Below are 21,124 nucleotides of genomic sequence, written 5' to 3' on the forward strand. Positions count from 1 at the left end.
ACAGTTGCAAATAATATTTACCACAGCCATCGTTTTATTAATGAATAGGTAATGAACAGGTAAGTGGAATTTTCTTCCAGTGTAAGCACTTGATCCGACTCTGATTGCAACACCAATCGGCTGTCCCAGCTGTGCCACCACTCAGCTCCACAGCTGCACTGACGACGATCCAATCCGATGGGTGCGAAGATCATCTGCGTGGCTCGTGGAAGATGCCAGGTGAGCCGGGAGTTCGCCTTGAACCATTGACATTACTTGAGGCGCATTTTATTTACGCCCAGCATGATTAACTGATTAACTGACTGACTGACTAATTGACTAACTAACTGACTAACTGACTGACTGCCTGGCTGTTGGCCAGTTGGCTACTTGGCTACTTGTCCACTGGCCATTGCATAATGCATCATGCTAATAGGGAGCGGCACCGGGGGATCGAAGATCGAAGGCGCGACTTCCTGTAGACTTCGGTAGCGCCGGCAATTGTTACAATGATTTACGACCATGCCACGTTGGCAGCTATAAATTGCTAAATGGCCATTACAGCATTAATTACACGACCGACCAAGAGTTGTGAGTCGAATCGAAATTGAAATTGACCTTTTGCCCCGCCCAGACTGCCGGTCTGCAGAATGAGTTATTATCTTGTAATTGTCACTTACCAGCGGTGTGCAGATATGTTTCTTCGATCTCGATCTGGATCGGAGTATGCAAATTGGAAGCCAGAACCACTCGATGTCCATGTAACCAGCGATGTCGGTTGGAATTAAATTACATTGCTGTCGACATGACAAAGTGTGCGAATACTTAACTAACGAAACAAAGGAAATCCACCAACTGGTTACAATACATAACGAAAGGAATCATTAATGTGATTTATGAACATGTTGCCTCATTGAATCAGAGAAAAATAGAAATTATCATCGCAGTTTTATCTAAACTATTATTAAATGCAGACAGGCCATAAACCATCCGTTTGTTGAGTGTCTCTGGGGAATTCCTATTACTCAACCTTAAGAATCATCAAAATATAGAGGAAATTGTTTACAATCATTTCGTTTCCGATCTTGCAAGTCATAAACATCAAATTAATACAATAATGCATTTAACAAAAATCGTATGAAATAAATCGAACAATTTTTGCTATATAATCCCAATATATCGATTGTTATAGAAAATATCCCTTTTTTTTCGGTCCAAGCTGTCATATTTTTTGACCACTTTCAACACTTAGTTTGTGGCCAAGTCAGTTTTGGCAGGTGGAAAATAGTTGGCACTCGACTTGGCTGGAAACACACCCCGTTGTGAGTCGGCAACCACCACCATGAGCGCCAGCGAAGGCATCAGTCTCCCGGGCAACGAGGAAACCACTCCGCCGCATGAAAAACATAAACAAAAGGCCAAGAAGGCCAAAAAGAAGTCCCGGAGTGCCAAAGAAAGTGTTCCCAATGCAATGGACGCGAAAGCCACTGCCAGCTACTTTAGTTTGAGCATCGTGGGCCAAATAGTCTCGGCCACCTTTCCCCTGGGTCCCGACAAGGAGTTCGTCTTCCTGCGCTACGAAATGGTCGCTGGTCCCGACTGGCAGCTGTCCTCCGGACCCCAGCACGGACTCACCCAGCTGGCCACCAATAGAAGGGGCCATTTCAACGAACCGATTGTCTTCAATATGCCCATCGAGGTGACCTACAAGAGCACCAGTCCATATGGCTGTGAGTAATAGTACAGAATCGATTAGTTTACTATATTCTTTCTCAGCTCAGCTATTAACAATTTTTCGAATCAGATTGAAGTTACACCAACAAGATCTCCAATTCTTTTGGTTTCCAGGGCCACAGATCCTGGTGACCGTGTTCGGACGCAGTGGCCTGGGCAGGGAGACACTACTCGGTTACGCTCACATCCACCTGCCCGTTTTCGGCAGTCGTCGTCCAGCGGATCAGACGGAGCAGCTGCAGGCGCCCATCCTGATGCCCAAGTGCCCCAACATGATGGCGGACATCACCAGTTGGCTGCTGCGCCGCGAGCCGGAGCTGAAGGACCCCAAAGTGCTGCTGGACAACCTGAAGTGCAAGGGACTCTCTATGGAGTCGTACGGCAGCCTACAGTTTCAGCTGTCCTCCGTGATGAGGGGCGCCCGCAAGCTGGGCTACCATTGGCACTCCTGAGAGAGAGAGTCGAGTCCAGAGTGTGTTAGTAAAACGTGAACTTGAGGAAGCAGGAAAGCGTTTGTCTTAATCTAATTGCCGGGTGGGTGGTACCTCAAACTTGACCTTGTCCGTTGTGGCGGCTAAGACGATTTCAAAATGACGCGACTGCTGCTAATCCAACGCAGCAAACGAGCGGCAATCGAAAGCCCAATTCGAACGGTTAGCTTTGGATTGGCCAAGTGCCGGCTAATTGGATTAGGGCAATTAGTCTAAGACGCGTTGTACACAAGTGGCCATATAAAGACCAGACGACCATGGTCCGCCCCAGGCATTGCCGCCGAGTTCGCGTCCCGAGAGTCAGCCGTCCTGCTATGGACAGCGAGTAGTCGCCGCAGCAGAGTAGCCAGCCATCCAAGTTTAGACGAAGCCACCACCGAAGCGCCACCAGTACCAGCCATTCGAAATGGCCAGCCTGCATCCCCCGAGCTTCGCCTATATGCGCGATGGGCGCAATCTCAGCCTGGCGGAGAGTGTGCCCGCCGAGATTATGCACATGGTGGATCCGTACTGGTACCAGTGGCCTCCATTGGAGCCCATGTGGTTCGGCATCATTGGCTTTGTGATTGCCATTCTGGGCACCATGTCGCTGGCGGGCAACTTCATTGTGATGTACATCTTTACCTCGTCGAAGGGACTGCGCACGCCGTCCAACATGTTTGTGGTCAATCTGGCCTTCTCCGACTTCATGATGATGTTCACCATGTTCCCGCCGGTGGTGCTGAATGGCTTCTATGGCACCTGGATCATGGGTCCCTTCCTGTGCGAATTATACGGCATGTTTGGCTCGCTCTTCGGATGCGTTTCCATCTGGTCGATGACACTGATTGCCTACGATCGTTACTGTGTGATCGTGAAGGGAATGGCCAGGAAACCACTGACGGCCACGGCGGCTGTGCTCCGGCTCATGGTCGTGTGGACCATCTGCGGAGCGTGGGCCCTGATGCCGCTCTTCGGCTGGAATCGGTATGTGCCCGAGGGCAACATGACCGCCTGCGGCACTGACTACTTTGCCAAGGACTGGTGGAACAGGTCCTACATCATCGTCTACTCCCTGTGGGTCTATCTCACGCCGCTGCTGACCATCATCTTCTAATATGACATTCGTTACTAATTATCCAAGGATTCTGTTTGATTAAGGATTGATTTTGGCCTTTCAGGCTGTGGCTGCCCATGAGAAGGCCATGCGGGAGCAGGCGAAGAAGATGAACGTGGCCTCCTTGCGGAACAGCGAGGCCGACAAGAGCAAGGCCATCGAGATCAAGCTGGCGAAAGTGGCACTGACCACCATATCGCTGTGGTTCTTCGCCTGGACTCCGTATACCATCATCAACTACGCGGGCATCTTCGAATCGATGCACCTGAGTCCACTGAGCACCATCTGTGGATCCGTCTTTGCCAAAGCCAATGCCGTGTGCAATCCCATTGTGTACGGATTGAGGTAATATCTAATTAGCTTCCTACTTATCTATCTATATGACCAATTTCTTAATGCATCTCCTGCAACAGCCACCCGAAGTACAAGCAGGTGCTACGGGAGAAGATGCCATGCCTGGCCTGCGGCAAGGACGATCTCACCTCGGACTCGAGGACACAGGCCACCGCCGAGATTAGCGAATCGCAGGCTTAGGCGATTCGAAGACGACGACGACTGCAGACGTAGGGAACTGACAGCTCTAGATCTACAAAAGACTCAACTATTTTGCAAATGGCACCTCAAGGAAAAACCCAAAAAAAAAAAAAGATGGCAATGTAAAAAAAATGTAAAAAAAAAATATAGTAAAAATATAACAGCAATTGATACAAAATCAAATCCACCCAGTTTATCAACTAGTCAAGTGTGCTTTAATCAAGCACAGTGCCCCAAAGAAGTTTGTGCCTTTATTGGTAAGTAACATTTCAAGCATTTCAACCATTTGCCATAGCCATTGGATCACATAGTTCGTTAATCGAAGTCGTTGCCAGTTTTGGTGTCAGTCCAAGTTGGTTCATCTGGGGATATCCTTAGGGGTAGTAGGTGTTCAGGCCGAGGTCCATCAATGTGCCATTGTGGCGCCTTTCTCGCAACTCCTGGGTGAAGAGGGCACGCCCCTGCAGCAGTATGAAGTCGATGAGCCTCCTGTTCGAGCTCTGACGCAGTGCATCGGGGTCGGATCGCTTGCGAAGGTAGTTAAAGCAGCATGTGCTGGAGTAGTAAAATGTATATCACTTGGCGAACTCTTTGAATATGTTAGCTTACCGAAAGTGCTTTGTGCCACATGCGCTGGCACACTCCTTGCCACAAGTGTCGCATTTTATGGCCTGCGAACTGGGGGGGCACATCAACCAAATGCCTTGATAAGCCAAAGATTTAGTTACAAAACCTAAACAATGATTGCTCTTAGTTGAAACTCACATAGCAAGATGATCTGGAAGTGAGCCAGCCAATGCATCGTTGTCTTAGTCATTGGTCGGCCGTCTGCTCAGAATGCTGTGCCACTCATATGATCTTCGCTTGGTGTCCTGTTTCGTATCCCTGAGAAAGCGCAAATGAAAGGACCGAGTTGCCGGCTCCTGACTTTATATACTCATCGGCTGCAGGACAGTTGCCCACTTTGAGATGCTGGCATTCAAAGTGGTCAATGAAGCGTGTGGCGGATGAATAGCCAGGACGAGGACTCCAGTGGGCATGTGAACATGGAGCGCATATTAAGTAAGAGCACACAGACAATTGCAGCTTGCGCAACAAGTTTATGGGTTTATTTTGGGGTTGTTTGGGGCGGGGGTCGTTTGGCAGCCGCAAATCAAAGCAGCTGGACGCAGGTTGTAAAACTTCTTAATCTAGTTGGCAAGTGGCAAGTTAAGCATATTAAAATTGTGAGCAACAGTCATCAACAGTCAGTGGCAGGACTACTGATTTCCCTAGAATGAATACGGACGATATTGGGTGTTGTTACATAGTTTGTGCGCTAGTCAGAGTAATAATTTTTCTTATTTTATCCTAATTTTTAAGTATTTAGTCATTGCACTTAATTTTAATGCCGCAGGCGTATTTGTAACGGTCTTCTATTTGAATTTAAACTTACGATATTCGACATTCAACATATTTTCCAAAGTGTGGCAACACCAGCAAGTTTCCTTCATCAGTGTGACCGCTTTTAGTATTTTTCAGTATTTTCGGTGGAAGAAGAAGCCTGCCCACTCTGCGCTTTGGGAATTGAATAAACGTAAACATTAACTTAACTCCAGCTCTAGTCATAAATATCTATTGAATATGTGGGAGCCGCCACGATTGAGTGCATCTCTGCGCGCCAAGACGGAGCTGGAGGCCCGTAGCCGGCGCTTGAACGTCCTGCGGCAGGCGAGAACCACCTCTGCTGCTTCCACGACGACGAACAGCCAAAAGTGAGTAGCGATTTCACCACCTGTGAAATTTCGTTCAATTCCGCTCCTCTCCAGCAAGGAGGAGCAGACCATCGCACGGCTGCTGGCTCAGATGCCAACCGAAAAGCAGCCGGCCGCTAAGGTGCAGCTACAGAAGCTGCGCAATCTGGTGCAGGAGTGTATGGGCTACGAGGAGCAGCCACAGGTGGTGGAGCACGCGGCGCTCTTCCTCTTCTGGCTGCTGCTGGATCAGCGGGTGCTCCTGGTGGCCACCACACAGCGGCTACACGGCATGTTCGGACAGACTTTCGATCGCAAGAAGACCCAAATTCACGACTGCGTCCAGGCCATCGGCGATCTGCTGGAGGATCACGAAAGATCCGCGCTCAAGCGGTGGCGACAGACGCATCACAAGGTGCCTGGAGTGGGTCCACTATGGGGCGCCCATATACATGTCAAGTGCACGCCCTCCGAGTGGATGGACATCAGCCTGCTGACTGATCTAGCGCCGGATGCGCTACTCAAAAACCGAACTGTCAACAAGTTCTCTATGAAGCACACAACCAAGGCCGCCCCAGTGGCGTCCACGAGCTCGGAAGCCGCCAAGTTGAGTCCAGAACTGCAGACTCTGCTTGAAATCTCCGCAAAGCTGGACGACGAGCACCTAATAATTCGCGTCGGCGACATTCTCGGTTCCCAGCGCAGCAGCGAGGTGTTGCAAAATGAACTTATGGAAATCCTAGGATTTGATTACTTTGAATTAGTAGAAAAACTGCTCATGGAACGGGACAAGATCGCTCGCCAATTAGATCAGTTCGCCACACGATCCCGCCGCGTCATGGAGGTGAAACAGAAGCGCATGGAGGCGGCTGCCAGTGGTGGAGCTGCAGAGCGGCGTCCCACCGTCGCCAGCGCCGTCGTAGTTCAGTCGGCCCAGGAGAAGCAGCTGAGCAAAATGCAGCGGCGGGAGGAGAAGAAACTGCAACGCATTATGCGAAGCATTAAGGACGAAGAGGCCGAGGATGATCCGAATTGTGCGGTTGCCGTTTCCGTTCAACAATTGCGCATGCAGCACCAGCGAAAGCTCTTGGAGGCAGCGCAGCGGGAGCCTCTGTTGCTCAGCACTAAGGCGGCGAAGGCGGAATACAAACAATCCTCGTACAACCAGCCCATCCACTATCCCTATGTGTTCGACAGCCAGCTGCTGGCGAAACAGCACGCTGGCTTTATAGGTGGCAGCAGAATCACTCTGCCCGATAACGCACAGCGCATAGATAACAAACAGTGGGAGGAGGTCAAGATCCCAGCGAGTGAGCCACCTCCGCTCTCTGTTGGCAACAAGCGCGTTCAAATCGAAGAATTGGACGACGTGGGTAGACTGGCCTTTGCCAACTGCAAGGAGCTGAATCGCATCCAGTCAGTGGTCTTTCCGGTTGCCTATCACAGCAATGAAAATATGCTGGTTTGCGCGCCCACGGGAGCCGGAAAGACGAACGTGGCAATGCTTTCCATTGTGCACACCATCCGTTGCCACCTGGAACAGGGAGTCATTAACCGGGACGAATTCAAGATCGTCTACATTGCGCCCATGAAGGCATTGGCCGCGGAAATGGTTGATAACTTTTCGAAGCGCCTGAAATCTTTACAAATCGCTGTGCGTGAACTGACGGGTGATATACAGCTGACCAAGGCGGAAATGGCTGCCACCCAGATACTAGTCACCACGCCGGAGAAATGGGATGTGGTAACCAGAAAGGGTAATAATAATATTCTATTTTTTTTTTTGCAATATATGCTAACAATATTACTTTCCAGGCAGCGGCGACGTGGCTTTGATAAGCCTGGTAGAGCTACTCATCATTGATGAAGTGCATCTTTTGCACGGTGAGCGAGGTCCCGTTGTGGAGGCATTGGTGGCTCGAACCCTCCGCCTTGTTGAGTCCTCGCAATCAATGATTCGCATCGTTGGCCTATCCGCAACCCTTCCAAACTACATCGATGTGGCTCACTTCCTGCGGGTGAATCCTATGAAGGGCCTATTTTATTTCGACTCGCGCTTCCGTCCTGTTCCACTGGACACCAATTTTGTGGGCATCAAGTCGGTGAAGCAGCTGCAGCAGATCGCTGATATGGACCAGTGCTGTTACCAAAAGTGCGTTGAGATGGTACAGGAAGGTCATCAGATTATGGTCTTTGTCCACGCCCGGAACGCCACGGTGCGAACGGCAAATGTGATTCGCGAACTGGCCCAGCAGAACAATACCAGTGCCCTGTTTCTTCCCAAGGATTCCGCTGCTCACGGACTTGCAACGCGTTCGATACAGAGAAGTCGGAACAAGCAACTGGTGGAGCTATTCTCTTGCGGCTTGGCCATGCACCATGCGGGTATGCTACGCGCCGATCGTCAGATGGTTGAGAAGTACTTTGTCGAAGGTCACATCTCGGTGCTGGTCTGCACGGCCACGCTTGCCTGGGGTGTCAATCTGCCGGCTCACGCTGTCATTATCCGAGGCACAGATATATACGATGCCAAGCATGGTAGCTTTGTGGACCTGGGCATACTCGATGTGCTGCAGATCTTTGGACGCGCCGGTCGGCCACAGTTCGACAAGAGTGGAGTGGGTACCATCATCACCAGCTATGATAAGCTGAATCACTACCTGTCGCTGCTGACCAATCAATTCCCCATCGAGTCCAACTTCGTCAATTGTCTGGCCGACAATCTGAATGCGGAAATTGGTCTTGGCACAATTACCAATGTGGACGAAGCTATCGAGTGGCTCAGTTACACGTAAGTTGATACAGAACTTCATTAGATGGATCATTTGTTAATATTCTTCATTTTATAAAGGTACTTGTTTGTGCGCATGAGAATAAATCCTCACGTGTACGGTATCGAGTATTCGGAGCTGGAGAAGGATCCCACGCTGGAAGCCCGCCGCCGTGCTCTTATCATGTCCGCAGCGATGAGTCTGGACAAGGCTCGAATGATGCGGTTTAACCAGCGCACCATGGACATGAACATCACGGACTTAGGTCGCACTGCATCTTATTTCTACATTAAGTACGACACTGTGGAAACTTTTAACGAGCTGATGAAGCCATTTATGACCCAGGCTGAGATTTTGGCCATGATTTCCCAGGCGCAGGAGTTTCAGCAACTCAAGGTACGCGATGACGAGATGGAGGAATTGGACGAACTGAAAAACGCCTATTGTAAGATAAAGCCATACGGAGGAAGTGAGAATGTACACGGCAAGGTAACAATTGATCTTTTGCAATGCTTTTGCCAAGCTTAATTTGGTTTTGATTTGCTAGGTGAACATTCTGATTCAGACATATCTTTCCAATGGTTACGTGAAGTCCTTTTCACTGAGCTCCGACATGTCATATATTACCACGAATATAGGAAGGATAAGCAGAGCGCTATTCTCCATTGTACTGCGCCAGAATAATGCAGTACTGTCGGGAAACATGCTGCAGCTTTGCAAGATGTTTGAACGTCGCCAATGGGACTTTGATTGCCACCTAAAACAGTTCCCAACCATTAACGCTGAGACCATCGACAAACTTGAACGACGCGGTCTGAGTGTCTATAGGCTGAGGGATATGGAGCATCGCGAGCTAAAGGAGTGGCTTCGCAGCAATACCTACGCAGACCTGGTTATCCGGTCGGCGCACGAACTACCCTTGTTGGAAGTGGAAGCAAGTCTGCAGCCAATTACTCGAACGGTGCTGCGAATCAAGGTGGACATTTGGCCCAGTTTCACATGGAACGACCGGGTTCATGGAAAGACGTGCCAAAGCTTCTGGCTGTGGATTGAAGATCCGGAGTCGAACTACATTTACCACTCGGAGCTGTTTCAGGTCACCCGGAAGTTGGTGATGAGTGGCCAGTCGCAGCAGCTGGTAATGACCATTCCTCTGAAGGAGCCACTGCCGCCACAATACTACATACGAGTGAGCAGCGATAACTGGCTGGGAAGTACTACATGCATTCCATTATCATTTCAACATCTTGTGCTGCCGGAACACCACCCGCCACTAACGGAGCTTCTGCCCCTCCGCCCACTCCCAGTCAGCTGCCTCAAGAACGTTGTCTACGAATCCCTCTACAAATTCACGCACTTTAATCCCATTCAGACGCAGATCTTTCACTGCCTGTACCACACCGACAACAATGTGCTCTTAGGCGCTCCCACTGGCAGTGGTAAGACCATTGTGGCGGAGATAGCCATCTTCAGGGCACTCAACCAGAATCCCAAGTGCAAAGTGGTGTATATAGCTCCACTTAAAGCGTTGGTGAAGGAACGCATAGCGGATTGGGAGCAACGCTTCCAGCGCTCCTCTCTGGGTCTCAAGGTTGTTGAGCTAACGGGCGACGTTACTCCCGACATTCAGGCCATCCGAGAGTCTCAACTAATCGTTACCACGCCGGAGAAGTGGGACGGCATCAGTCGGTCTTGGCAGACCCGCGAATACGTACAGCACGTGTCGCTAATCGTCATCGATGAGATCCACCTGCTGGGAGAGGATCGAGGACCGGTCATCGAGGTGATTGTATCGCGAACCAATTTTATCAGTTCCCATACCGGTCGGGCTATCCGAATCGTGGGATTGTCCACGGCACTGGCTAACGCTCAGGATCTGGCCAACTGGCTGGGAATCAATAAGATGGGACTGTACAACTTCAAGCCCTCGGTGCGTCCAGTGCCTCTCCAGGTGCACATCAATGGCTTCCCTGGAAAGCACTACTGTCCTCGCATGGCAACAATGAACCGGCCCACGTTTCAGGCTATTCGCACCTACTCCCCCTGTGAGCCCACCATCGTCTTTGTGTCCTCGCGTCGGCAGACGCGTCTCACGGCGCTGGACCTGATTACCTTTGTGGCCGGCGAATCCAATCCCAAGCAGTTCCTGCACATACCCGAAGACGAAATCGAGCTGATCTTGCAGAATATTCGTGAACAGAACCTTAAATTCTGCTTAGCTTTCGGAATTGGTCTACATCACGCCGGTTTGCAGGAACAGGATCGAAAGTGTGTTGAGGAGCTGTTCCTCAATAGGAAGATCCAGATCCTGGTGGCCACAGCCACACTGGCGTGGGGCGTTAATTTGCCAGCTCATCTGGTGGTGATCAAAGGTACCGAATACTTTGACGGGAAGGTGAAGAAGTACGTGGACATGCCCATTACCGACGTGCTTCAAATGATGGGACGAGCCGGACGGCCGCAGTTCGACAATGAAGGTGTGGCCGTCGTTCTGGTGCACGACGAAAAGAAGAATTTCTACAAAAAGTTTCTGTACGATCCATTCCCGGTAGAGTCCAGTCTGCTGGGAGTGCTACCGGAGCACATAAACGCTGAAATCGTTGCTGGAACTGTTCAGTCAAAGCAGGCCGCTCTGGATTATCTTACGTGGACGTACTTCTTCAGGAGATTGCTCCGAAACCCGTCGTATTACCAACTGCAGGACATAGAACCGGAGAATGTAAATAACTTTATGTCCAATCTGGTTGAGCGCGTGGTCTATGAGCTTTCTGCCGCTGCCTGTCTGGTGGAGCGCGATGGATGTCTGATACCAACATTCTTGGGGCGAATCAGTTCCTATTACTACCTGTCGTACCGCACAATGAAGCATTTCCTGGAGGATTTGCAGCCTGGCATGAACACCAAGAAAGTTCTCCTCGCCATAGCCGATTCCTATGAATTTGATCAGCTGCCTGTTCGGCACAACGAGGATAAGCACAATGAGGAAATGGCTGAAGTAAGCCGCTTTAGACCGCCCTCATCGTCTTGGGATTCTTCGTACACCAAGACTTTCCTGCTACTCCAGGCCCACTTTGCACGGCAGTCCCTTCCGAATTCGGATTACCTAACAGACACAAAGTCGGCTCTGGACAACGCCACTCGAGTGATGCAAGCCATGGTGGACTACACAGCGGAGCGGGGATGGCTCTCGACGACTCTGGTTGTGCAGCAACTGATGCAGAGCGTCATTCAGGCCCGATGGTTCGACGGTAGTGAGTTCCTAACGTTGCCAGGAGTGAACGAGGACAATCTCGATGCCTTTTTGAACATACCACACGATGACTATGACTACTTAACACTACCCGTGCTGAAGGAGCTGTGCAAACAAGAGTACGAAGTACTGGCGAAGCCACTGCGAGATGCCTTCGAGGAGCACGAGATCGAAAAGATGTATAAGGTACGATTCGAATTAACCAAATTGCTGAACGATATTCAAATGGTACTTTAAACATTTCCAGGTAATCCAAGACTTGCCCGAGATAGCAATTCAAATATTCGTAGAGGGTCGGCATATGGAGAATGAGTATGCCAAGCGACCGCTCTCACTTTCTGATGACACGAGGGGCGAATGGATGTCCCTGCATGCCAATGAGGACTACGTTCTCATAGTAAACTTGCAGCGGCTTAATGTCAGTGGACAGCGAAGAGGTGGTGGACAAAGCTACACGGTGCACTGCCCCAAGTATCCAAAGCCCAAGAATGAAGCGTGGTTCCTGACCCTGGGCTCCCAGGCCAACGACGAGCTCCTCGCCATGAAGCGTGTATCCATTCGCGGACAGCGCTGCACCAACCGCATTTCGTTCCAGGCAACTCCGCGACTTGGACGTCTACAGCTTACGCTTTATTTAATGTCCGACTGCCTTATGGGCTTTGACCAGCAGTACGACCTGCAATTCGAGATCATTGATGCAAAAGAAGTCTAAGGGCCCTACTAGAGATTAAATCTAAAGTGTACCGTAGCATTCTGTAGAGTTGAGGCTTAACTTTTAGTTAATGGAGTTCATATCGCCTATGAACGTTTTCCACAATCACTGTTATCACCTAGAGTTCGTAGTAAAACTGAACTTGCGTATTTATTGTGTGATCCTCCAAGACATGTATAACATTTTTATCATTAGTAACTTGCTTCGAGACGAAGCTCCTTTGTTAGCCAACCATGTAGCACCTACATGCATGAATCACTTTCTATGAATTTATGAAGTAACTATTTTTATTGTGTAAAGTTAATAAAATTTGTATTGAAAGCGCAGCTATGTTTTTCAATTTAATTTTTTTATGTGATCAATATAAATACCACTTAGCCATCCATAACTATCGACATGTTAACTACATTTATTCTACGTGGCACAGTGGCGGCACCTAACGTTCACTTGTATAATGAAGAAAATAGTTCATGGTGCGTGTCAAAAAGGAAACGTACCAAGAGACAGCATTAAATAAAACTTTTATTAGTATTAATTGATTTATATAATTCTAAGTTGGGTGATGACAAAGTAAGCTAAGAAAGTTAAGAATGATAAAATAAAAAAATAAAACAGGTTAAACAGCTTTAAGCCTATATGCATAGTAATAATTAGTTGTTAAGACCGAAATAGGCTTTTTAAATAGTCCCAATATTCCAGTCAGAAACGTTTTTCGCTGTGAAAATATGTAAACGACCCACCTCATCCGAATGTATTTCTACGTGCGCCGTCTTTTAATGGCGGGTTTTATCCGAGTCCTGACCATTTCTGGACGCTTCTGCACTCCTGCCCTTCTGCCCCACACATGGCGCTGAGAAATGAAAGCATATTCAAGTGATTAATGCAGATGGCCACCACATCGGGCAAATGCGGATCCGCTGGTCCCCGGGGAGTCGCCGACTAGGATAAGGAGCTGGCCTCCTCCCACAGCAGTCGAGTAATTAAACTTGATTAATTGTCTAGTCAGCATGAAGGTAAAAATCGGCGTAGCCAAGATAAACGAAACGGAAATGGAAATTAATTAATATGAGGCTAAGTAAAACAAAAAGAAATAATGAACAAGTTTACTTTGGCAATAAACAAAGGAACATTCAATGATCCAATCGATGGGCCTCGAGTGCCATGTCGGTTCCCCAAATCGCACAATACTCGTATCCAATTTAATTTTCACCTGCACACTTTTTACATTCCTCTGTGCAGTGCTCCACCTTCGAATCGCAATGTCGAAATTCCATAATCAGCAAACAAATAAATAAACAGCTGGAAAACTTTTCAAAAACTTTTGCACCTTGTGCACATAAAGGGTTTCATTTTGTCTTGGCACGCAAACTTCTCAGCCAAATCAGCGATTTCGCAAGGCGGAATTTATTTAATTTGCATACGTATTTATGTGTTAAATAGTTCTTTAATGCAGATGAAGTTTTATTGTATTTATTCAAATAGAATTTAAGTTAAGTTCAATTCAAGGCAGCCAACTCTTGACACCACGTAAGTTGACAAAAGTATAAATGTATTAGTGTTGGTAAATAACCAAGTAATTGTTGACCAAAGCTATCCTGTTTGTCATGGAAGTCATTGTCAAACACATTCTGAAAAAAAACTTTTAACATTTGGAAGGGCAGCTTTGCAGTATTTTTAGAATTTTCAGTCAATTTGGGATATTATAATCATTCTAAAATTTTCTACGCCAAGTGTTTCATTTGGATCCCATTCCGAAGAAAGCATAAGATCTCTGCGGTCATCTTTCACCTTTGCTTCTATCTATAGCGCAGAGAAAATGACCAAGAAGGAGTCATCCGTCCCGACGCTATGTTGGGGATACGCCGGGATACGCGGCATGTTCCAAACTGGAAGACCAGTGGATCCGCCCCCTCCTCTCCCTAATTTGCGGATGAAGACGAACCTGATCCTCAACTACCTTCCGCAGGACATGACGGAGTCTGAGCTGCACCGTCTCTTCTCCAAGTTCGGTGAGATCCGCAAGGCCAAGATCATCCGCCACCGCAGGACTGGCATAAGCTGTTGCTACGGATTCGTCGACTACGTGTCGGAACGCCAGGCGGCTGCTGCCGTGAATGGCATGGATGGCTACGAGACTCGCGGCAAGCGACTGAAAGTGGCCTTCGCCCGACCTTCGGAATATGAAAGCACCAGCTCCAGCCTGTACGTGGGGAACCTGCCCACGTACATGGATGAGAAGAAGGTACGAGAACTCTTCGCCACCTACGGCAACATCGTGGATGTGAACTTGCTGCGCCACAAGTTCAACAATAGGTCCCGTGGCGTGGCCTTCTTGCAATTTGAGTTGGTCCGCGACGCCGAGGTGGCCAAGTACGGCATGGATCGGTACATGATCGAAGGCGCCTCCCGGCCCCTGACGGTCAAGTTCGTGGAGCGCGAGAAAAAAGGCTCGAGTTCTACCTCCAGTGGCTCCCAGTATAAGGACAAGCGTAAATCTTCCCCACCACCCTACAAGCGTCGCGAGAGGACGAACGATCATCATGTGTCTAAGCGTTCTCGAGATTCGGACTAATCATTATGCGTATTTTTGATAGAACTTGCTGATTAATTTGATTAATATATATATAGAACCTGTAAGGAACACCTTTTTTTAAACCTCAGCTGAAGAACAAATTGTGATTTTGCACTTTTGTCGTATACTCAATTTCCTTTAGGTAGTCCGGTCCAATTAATTTTGGTCTTAACGCATTCGTTCGGTTATGCATTTGGCTGCCCTCTGATTTTGGCCTTACATAAATAATTCATTAAATTGCCGCAGGAGCTGGGCTTATCGTTCGCAAACAAGCCACTCCTACGGACATGAGATCCTCGGCTCCTAAAAAGCATTAACAGCTTTATCAGTCGCCTGGTAACCTCGATTTAGCCAGGGGCCACCAGTTGGCCAAAAAAGGTGCGGAGCGTCCGATTCGGTTTCGGTTTCGGGTTTTGATTTCGATTGCGGGATGCATGCAAAGGATTGGCGGTTCAAATAAATAATGAAAACAAAGGGCGCATAAATATTTGAAGATCGCAAACCGAATGAACCGAAACGACTTACGAAAGTAGGTGGGAAACAAGTGAATTGAAAATTATTTCCAATTCGTTTGCTTTTCTCATTATAATTGAGGCGCAAAGTTGCCCCTGCATCTCGGAATCGGTATCTCCTCCTCCGGTTACCCAGCTGGTATCCCCTTCGACTGCTGCTCTTGTTTCAGTCTCTGGTTCCAGTTCAGATTTAACTTACAGATTTTGCTTTACAAGGACCCTTCATGCACGACTGTGGTATGCACTTTTGACGGTCACAGTTTAAATGAAGTTACATAAACTCTGGGTTGGATTCGGCAATAAAATATGGAGGATTTTGCCAATAACTACATTTTTATATAGGGTTGTATGGGTTGTGTTGCTCTTTTGAATTAATGTGCCTCCTGGACTTCCTATTTTGCATAAAAGCACGCTTAATACATAAAATTTTAAAGAAAATCAGTTGTTTAAAGCTTAGAGAAAATCGTTCGCTTTGTAAAAACTAGAATTTTATGAAAAATGTGTGTATATACCCAAACAACAAAGCATAATGAAACCTAAAAATGAGAACAATTGAGTTCCAGTCTCATCTTGTGTTGGAAATGCAAATCAAATTTTCACATCCCTTTTGTTTACAGTTTTCATTTCATTTTTCTTGGAACAGTTGAGTTCTTCCCTAGTTGCGTTAGGAAAAAAAAGGAGGAGACCTCCAAGAAAAAGGGCTGCAGCCTCTTGATAAGCAGATTATACGCTTTTCATCATTTTCATTCCTTTTTTTTACTTGGCGTTCTGGCTGCGAGTGTTTCGGGGATTTCCTTTTTCCATCTTGCCTCGTGTTGTATTGTCTTATTGACATTTGTGGCATATTGTTTTCAACAGAAGTTTTTATAAAATGTTTTATGTTTAAATTATTTCCAATCCTAAGAAAAGCCTTCAATTCGCAGACTTTCGGTGCAATTTTTGCCAGTCTTAAAGTATTTTACTCCACAATTTTCCCGCAGTGATTCCGACTCATTTGTCTTTCTTTGTCCGCGAGCATTAGGAAAACAGACTGGCCACAAATGGGCAGGGGAAGGAAAAGCGGAGGAGGCTAAAAAGCTTGTCAACCAAGACGCCCACAAGCGTCACGTCAGGATAATTAAGAAATTTTTCAGTTCCCGTCTCTGGACCTCACTTTTGTGGCCCTCATTGGGTCCTTCGGTGGTGCGACTTTCGCTATCGAAATAAATGGAAATTGATTGAATTCCATTAGGCCAGGAAGGGAACGGCTGCCTTTCAAATTAGGCAAAAACTAATGAGCTATGCACATGACCATCGACAGCAGGCATTAAAAGTTGTCCAGCTTCCGAATATCATTTCCAGTGGGGGGAAGGACTTACTCCTCCCCAAGGAACACATTGAGTCATCAGCGTAATTCCAAGGGAGTTTCTTGGGCCTGGGGTTTGACGTTGACCGTTGCAGGTCCCCGGTAATGGATAGCCATTACAGGGTTCACTCGCCTGCAATGTGTAATCTATTGAGTTCTAGTAAATGAAGCTGGAATATTGGATGCTTGTAGAGCAGCTGGCCAATGGATAAGGTGCTCCATTATCCTTACATACTTGGCGATCGTGGCACCTGAGTACATTATGACCTTGGTCACCCGAAATGATAAAGTAGCTGCGTGGACCTCTGAAGGGTCATATAATTTGCCGGAATCCGTGACGGGATTGTCAGTCAGGCAGTCCGTCACACCGACAGTGGAATCAGTGCAACGCATGCGTGCCCCATTCATCATCGTCAGCGGCACACACTCGACTCGACTCTAACTCAACATATTGTTGCAACATATTTTACGTGAGGGGTTACCGTAGTAGCTCCAACCCCCCCATCAAATACCCCACCTCAACGCTGAAAACGCTCCTGCTTGCGTGGGGATTTTTTCAATTTTTAGCGAAAATTACATCATCACTTATGCCGAATGAGATTTCCGTCCGCTCGCAGACTCGGTGAATTATTAAAAAATTTCTTTGTCAACAAATCACTTGGCTCTGGTGTGCGGGGCGCTTCACTAAATAAGGCGTAGGTCATACACACAGCACATGCGATTTACATTAGCCGCTCCCTTCCATCAAAAAATAAATATATATGTGTATGTCTGAACTGAAATTTAAAAACGTCGCAAAGAAATTTGTTAACGTTGGAGGGTTGTTTTGCCAGGCTTTGTGGCGGAGTTGTGCCCCCCGATGATGTATGACGGCAAAGGTGGAAAATCGTTTCCAAACATAATTCTGTTTGCCTGACACCTACAACAGTCGCATAAATCTCGCAGCTCTTTAATGCTGATTCCGGCTGGGGAAGCTTAAAGTCCTCGTCCTTCGTCGTAATATTCTTTTTTTTTTTTTTTTTTTTTTTGGACCCAGCGCCTGTGGCAGTCGTTGACAAATTCAATAATTTTTCCCATTACAAAGGGAAACGCTGGTGGTTGGGCTTCCATGGGCGGCTGAGGCTTGTTTTTGTCTGACGAAAGCGACCAAAATTGATTGACGCTGATTTGAGTGTTAGGTGGTTGGAGCGGGGGCAGGAGGAGTCCCTGGCTAAATTTAATTTCGCCCCAAAGAAAAATCACACGAAATCGACACCTGCCGTGGCGCCGGAAAATAATCAAAATAAAATATGGATTTTTCTTTGTTCCACGCACCCGAAGGCGAATCGAGTTAGAGACGGTGAGTTGGCTAGATGGCGAGATGGTCCTTCGAGCCGAGTCTACCAATCTGCAATTTGTCTTGCCGGATGTGGGGTAGTGATTGTGATGGCAGTGCGTGAGCTCGTGAGTCTTCTAAGCCGCCCGGCAAACAAGCGGAAGTTTCCCCACGATGCGTTAATACTCGAAAATTTGCGATAAGACCAGGCGCTACACCCACACCCCCCGCCCACCCCCACCAAAAACCCCACAAGGAGATAATGCAGGAAAGCTGCTTTCCCGGCGGCTTTGGGGCTCTTCAATGGGTAGGGTTAAAAGTTGGCTTATAATAACAATAAGTTCATTCGCAGGTTTATGCTTCAGTTGGTCCAGAGCCAGTTCTAAGCTGAAAAGATTTAGGATTTGAGTGTCTATTTAAATATATTGGCGAACTTCCATCTAAGCTTATTGAATTAAGTTTGATCTGACATTTTGACATCATCTTTGGCACTTTGGAAATTACTTTTCAGACTCTAATTATTGTTGTTTTGTAACTATATCGGGTATAAAGGTGTATCTTCAGATGGGTTTTACTTCCCTATTCCTTTTTCGATACCATTATTTGCCTTTCTTATCGTTATGAAGAAATTGCACATGGTGGAACGGAGCACAAAGTTCGGGCCACAAATAACGCCAAAAGTTGCCGAGATAAGCGCGGAACATTGGCAGCCGAAAATAATTTGCCAAGCGCCGAATGCGAAAAGTTGAGCGGAAAGGGAAGCCCAGACCAAAAATTGCAGACACATTACCGCGCTTCAATTTCAATAATGTGGAACACTCGAGTGTGAACACAAACGTGCTCCGAAAACTATTTCTGGGCGAAATAGTTTGCCAACACATCTGTTGGCATCTCCGGCAAAAGAAAGGCCAAAAATTGGTATTATTGAACAGCAATAAATTTGACTAGGAACACAGGAAGTGAATGTGGATGGGGATGTGGGGATTGCGGATTGGGTATCCAATTGGTATGGGCATGGAAGGGGATTGGGCAAAACAAAAACCAACTTTCAGGCAAAAATGGGCAAAAGTTTTAATTACCCATAAAGATGTTGGTACACGAAACAAGAACTACTACAAGGGGGTATAGTCTGCAGCGGTAGTGATGGAATCGGATGGGATGGAAAGCCAGGATGACGATGGCATTGCCAAAGTGTTATGGCAAATGATTCGGTCTCGCCTCTTTGAAGAGCCTCAAAATGTAATCGACAGGAGCAGACTGGCAGTTCCTGGAAAACACTTGCCTCGTAAAGATCATAACGCATTAAATTGGCCCACAAATTGGACTGCTCTCCTCGCTGGCCTGGTCCATTTTTCAAAAATCAATGGCCAATAAGTAGGCAACGGCCAAATCGTTTTCTGGTCAGTCAGCCGCCTCTTCTTCTGTTGTTGAGTAATCACAATTTGGCAAGCTACTGCCCAGCATCCCGGCATCCCAGCATCTCAACTGGCCAGCTCCTTTGCACTGTCATCCGTGGCCGGGATACACGCCCTCGAGATATCCTTGGCTGTTGTGTGTCGGGCTTTGAGAAGTTAAGAATTCAATTGACCACGAAATCAAGATTATTGTACGAGCTCGAGAGCTGAAGTGGGGAAAGTGGGAAGTTGGTGGGCGAGTGGCCTTCTCCATTCTCTCCCTGGGCCCCGGGTGCCGTTTTGAAGTTTATCCCTGGGTAGTCGGAAGTGCCGGTGGCTATCCAAAGTCCGCCGACCACTGACCACTGACTGACTGTCTTAACGGCTCCGAGAAGTGGCTATTGAAGCCATCGAAGCCCTCGAAGTGCGGCGGCGGGGCGATGAGCTGGAAAGTGTCGGATAAATCCAATTTCGTTAGCACCATTCGACTTATTCAACTGTCAGTGGGGGATTCATTAGGTGTCAGGACAATTAGAGTCCAGAAAGAGTTGGAAGCGAGATGATTAACTGGGCACTAGAAACGTGATGTTGGTATCTAAATCTTAGATGCCATTATTAACATAAATTGTGCTAAATTGCGCCGTATTAAATTTCAAATAAATCTTAATTTATCAATGCTCACAAATGTAGATAAAGTAATTCCAACGCCGGAGAAATTCAGATAGTTCTTCCATTTAAATTAAATTATTGCGTAAACATGTACTAGATTGCTAGATCCCAATCAAATAGAAATCTAGTTGCCATTGAAGCGAAATGATTACTTAATTCCCGCTTTAATAGCTACGTCCAGTTGATTCCCATGCCAATGAAATATGTATTTACACTTTCAATCATATTTCACTCGACAGTTTGCTCAGTTTCCGAAAACATTATGTCTGCCAGCACTCAATTAGCAGGCAGTTGGCGACCATCGACCAGAACCAGGACGCAGTCCGAGCCCACAACTCCGTCCAATTGGGCGATGTCCAAGTCCAGTTTTGGTTAATTGAAAGCAAACAAAACAAAACGCAGCGGAAATGCTGCTCAAACACGCTAGACGATGCCAGGCGAAAGTGGCAATCGGTGGCAGCCAACCCCTAAATATTATTTATGCCCTCCCATATATTGACCATTCATTCATTTCGGGCCTTTTAACGCCTGGAACGGGCCATGTTTGCCCACTTCGGCCTGGGTGCGCCCACTGACAATATTTATTAACTCGTGACCAGTTTTTGGTGGGCCGAGCATTTAACATTCGCCGGCCGCTGATTGTTGGTGTCGCCTTGCACGGAAATTAGTGAAATTGTATCGTCCTCGACTCGGTCCGGTCGCCTCGAGGTTGTAACTTAATTAAGTCGCAGTCGATCTGGGCGGGGCAGCAGCTGCTCCATTTGGGCCAGGAGTTGAGCAATTGACACAGTGACACCAAGAAGCCGCCAACCATCCTGCGGTCTACACAAGCCGTGACTGGTCAGAGTGCTTGCATAACTCATCTTGGAAGTTTAGGTTTTGGGAACTATGAATATTAAGTAATCGGATTTTTCAGAACAAATGTGTTATATTTAGTCAATGAATTTGCAATTTATTACCTACAATTAGGTACATATTCCTATTACATGCTGCAAACTTATGCTAATTAGCATAAAA

At 47.3% G+C, this 21,124-nt stretch overlaps 5 protein-coding genes across 5 annotated transcripts; 4 read left to right on the plus strand and 1 right to left on the minus strand.

Moving 5' to 3' along the window:
- The first annotated feature begins 1,220 nt into the window (after positions 1–1,220).
- Positions 1,221–2,219, plus strand: B9d1. Its single transcript, NM_142213.2, has 2 exons — positions 1,221–1,709; positions 1,828–2,219. Exons 1-2 carry the CDS (start codon positions 1,322–1,324, stop codon positions 2,163–2,165), a joined length of 726 nt encoding a protein of 241 aa, NP_650470.1. The 5' UTR covers positions 1,221–1,321; the 3' UTR covers positions 2,166–2,219.
- A 253-nt stretch (positions 2,220–2,472) lies between these two features.
- On the plus strand, positions 2,473–4,014 carry Rh6 (Rhodopsin 6). The gene is given in 3 exon segments (NM_079644.3): positions 2,473–3,297; positions 3,365–3,645; positions 3,714–4,014. Coding segments are annotated over 3 exon segments (1,089 nt in total). The 5' UTR covers positions 2,473–2,610; the 3' UTR covers positions 3,835–4,014.
- A 30-nt stretch (positions 4,015–4,044) lies between these two features.
- Trissin lies at positions 4,045–4,711 on the minus strand. The gene is made up of 3 exons (NM_142214.2): positions 4,600–4,711; positions 4,444–4,537; positions 4,045–4,389 (listed from the first exon to the last, which is right to left on the minus strand). The coding sequence occupies exons 1-3, from the start codon at positions 4,649–4,651 to the stop codon at positions 4,209–4,211; spliced, it is 327 nt and encodes a 108-aa protein (NP_650471.2). The 5' UTR covers positions 4,652–4,711; the 3' UTR covers positions 4,045–4,208.
- Positions 4,712–5,364: 653 nt separating this feature from the next.
- On the plus strand, positions 5,365–12,625 carry obe (obelus). Its single transcript, NM_142215.3, has 6 exons — positions 5,365–5,588; positions 5,643–7,324; positions 7,383–8,358; positions 8,419–8,827; positions 8,886–11,774; positions 11,836–12,625. The coding sequence occupies exons 1-6, from the start codon at positions 5,458–5,460 to the stop codon at positions 12,298–12,300; spliced, it is 6,552 nt and encodes a 2,183-aa protein (NP_650472.2). The 5' UTR covers positions 5,365–5,457; the 3' UTR covers positions 12,301–12,625.
- A 1,291-nt stretch (positions 12,626–13,916) lies between these two features.
- maca lies at positions 13,917–14,935 on the plus strand. The gene has a single exon (NM_142216.3). It carries the CDS (start codon positions 14,117–14,119, stop codon positions 14,870–14,872), a length of 756 nt encoding a protein of 251 aa, NP_650473.1. The 5' UTR covers positions 13,917–14,116; the 3' UTR covers positions 14,873–14,935.
- Positions 14,936–21,124: the final 6,189 nt, after the last annotated feature.

The sequence above is a fragment of the Drosophila melanogaster genome, chromosome 3R (genome assembly GCF_000001215.4).
Source record: "Drosophila melanogaster chromosome 3R".
NCBI classification, from domain to species: domain Eukaryota; kingdom Metazoa; phylum Arthropoda; class Insecta; order Diptera; family Drosophilidae; genus Drosophila; species Drosophila melanogaster.